The 2127-nt window shown below is 48.8% G+C and overlaps 1 protein-coding gene across 1 annotated transcript in view; it reads left to right on the top strand.

Annotated features, from left to right (window-relative positions):
• LOC107111483 (methyltransferase-like protein 2) overlaps nucleotides 1–2127 on the top strand; it is a 9618-nt gene that overhangs the window by 4396 nt on the left and 3095 nt on the right. Inside the window, exons 5-6 of the mRNA XM_015412447.1 lie at nucleotides 49–109; nucleotides 886–1040. Coding sequence (XP_015267933.1) covers nucleotides 49–109; nucleotides 886–1040 — 216 coding nt within the window. The remainder of the gene's footprint in view (nucleotides 1–48; nucleotides 110–885; nucleotides 1041–2127) is intronic.

The raw sequence follows: 2127 nt of genomic DNA, 5'->3' as shown, positions 1-2127 counted from the left end.
AAAATGACACTGAGCAGTCCTGACGTTCTTTCCTCTGCTTAATTTCAGTAATCCCAACCTCTTTGTGTACTGCTGTGACTTCTCCAGTAGGGCCATGGACCTTGTCAAGGTAAATAAAAAGAAACCCCGGAGAGGTTGCTGATTTTCATAGCTAGAAGATGAGGAAAGCTTCCCTATTTCCAAAAGTCTGCACTCTTTGTTGTTGTCCTTTATTTTGGTTTTGCAGGATGTGTGTGTGTGTGTGTGTGTGTGTGTGTGTGTGTGGAATCCTACACCTCCTAAGAGACCATCTGTCCCTGTTCTATCCACACTCTCCCCCCCCCGCCCCCTAAAGTGGAAAGAACTCCAGCTTTTAGGTTCAAAATGAGCTTGGAGTGTTTATGCCACTATCTATCACTCTTAGGCAGTCTCTTACATGGAATTAACTTCTGCAATGAAATGCTTGTGTTTTAAATGTCAGACTAGGATCTGGGAGGCCTAGGTTCAAATCCCCTCTCTGCAATGGAAGCTTGCTGGGTGACCTTGGGCCAGTCACACACTCTCTGCCTAACCTACCTCACAGGGTTGTTGTGAGGATAAAATGGAGGCGAGCAGGGCGATGAAAGCCATTTTGTTGTCTCCACTGGGGAGAAAAGTGGGGTATGAATGGAGTAAATAAAATCAGGCCTGCCTTAATCCGGGCATGGGATTTGAGGTTCCTGGTGCCTAAATTTAGGGCAGGTGGGGAAGTGGTTTGGAACGTGTTTGGTGGGGAGATCCAGATTGAGACACTCAGGGTAGGATTTGGGCAAGTTACTGTGTCTTGGCCTGACCTCCTCCGCAGGGCTGTGGTGAGGGTAAAATAAGATCTTTGTTGAAAGAGCGATATTCATGTGGCAATAACAGGCTCATCCAGAATACGACGCGTCTCGCTGCTTTGCGTTCGTTCACGACCTCTGCGACACTCAGGTGCCTTTTCCAGTGCCGGATGAGAGTCTCGACGTGGTGGTCCTGATCTTTGTCCTTTCGGCGCTCCTTCCGGAAAAGTATGTCACGCCGCTTGTAAGCTGCTTCTCTTTGCCTTGTTTGGATTTGGGGGCGGGGGTGGGCTGCAGCTGCAGAGCTGCATTTCTGTGGCGAGTCACTCTGAGTGTGAATGAGGGTTGCAACGGCTGGGGATGCCAGTTGGCATTGCCCAGAATGCTCAGCCATCTTAGAGGGTCTCCAGTGGCTCAAACAAAAGTCACAACACTTTTCGGGGGGCAGGAGGGTTAAGCTGTTATAGGAACAACAGGCAGGCCCACAGATGGCCCCGAGTCTCCATCCAGGGGGAGGCCGCGATGTGATCCCTGAGCTCTTCTGAGTGAGTTCTGGAAGGCTGCTCAGCTCCCACAGCCAGCAGCTCTAAGTTATTGCGGAAACATTGCACAGAAAAAGAACAAAACCTCTATAACTTCTTTTTTTCCTCTGTAATATTTACCCCACTAGCCTTTACTTTCTTGACCTTTTTATCCTTCGATGTGTCTGATGCAAAAGTGCTCTTCACAGCCTCGCCAAATGCATTTCCATACAGAGGCTCTGGGAAGCATCTCCCATGCGCTTGTTTGTTGCACAAATCCCCCCTTTGCTGAGCTCCACTCCCAAATAAAAATAGCACCAGTTTTAGAATTTCACTTCATGAACTCTTGATTTTAAAATGTCCAGGGGTGGGGGTTCTCTTTGGTGTGTGTGAAAGAGAGGGAGAGAGCGCAAAGGTTCTTGAAATTGGGGAGGGGGTGAGAGTTTGCGGATTGCCGCTTGGGGGGGTGTAAAGCCAACAAATTGTATCCCACTTATGGCGACCCCAGCAAGGGGCTTTCAAGAGGTGGTTTGCTGTTGCCTTCTTCCGCAGAGCCTTCCTTGGTGGTCTTCCTTCCAAGTACCCACTCTGTTTAGCTTCTGAGTTCTGACAATATCAGGCTGTACAATGATGCCTTCCCTCCCTCCATTGCTACTTGCAGAAGAAAAAACTGTAAAGACTATGCTGGACGTATGCCTGCGTGTTAAAATTCTTCCTTGGCCTCAGTTAATTTTGGTAAACTGAAAGACTACGGGGGGCTGCAGTCTTTCCTTAGAACTTCTTTCATTCTCTCCCCCCCCCCCCCAAAC

This window comes from Gekko japonicus, unplaced genomic scaffold (assembly GCF_001447785.1).
Source record: "Gekko japonicus isolate JY-2015 unplaced genomic scaffold, Gekko_japonicus_V1.1 scaffold8, whole genome shotgun sequence".
Classification (NCBI taxonomy): domain Eukaryota; kingdom Metazoa; phylum Chordata; class Lepidosauria; order Squamata; family Gekkonidae; genus Gekko; species Gekko japonicus.
The sequence above is the reverse complement of the archived record's forward strand: the minus strand, read 5'-3'. Positions and strand labels throughout refer to the sequence as shown.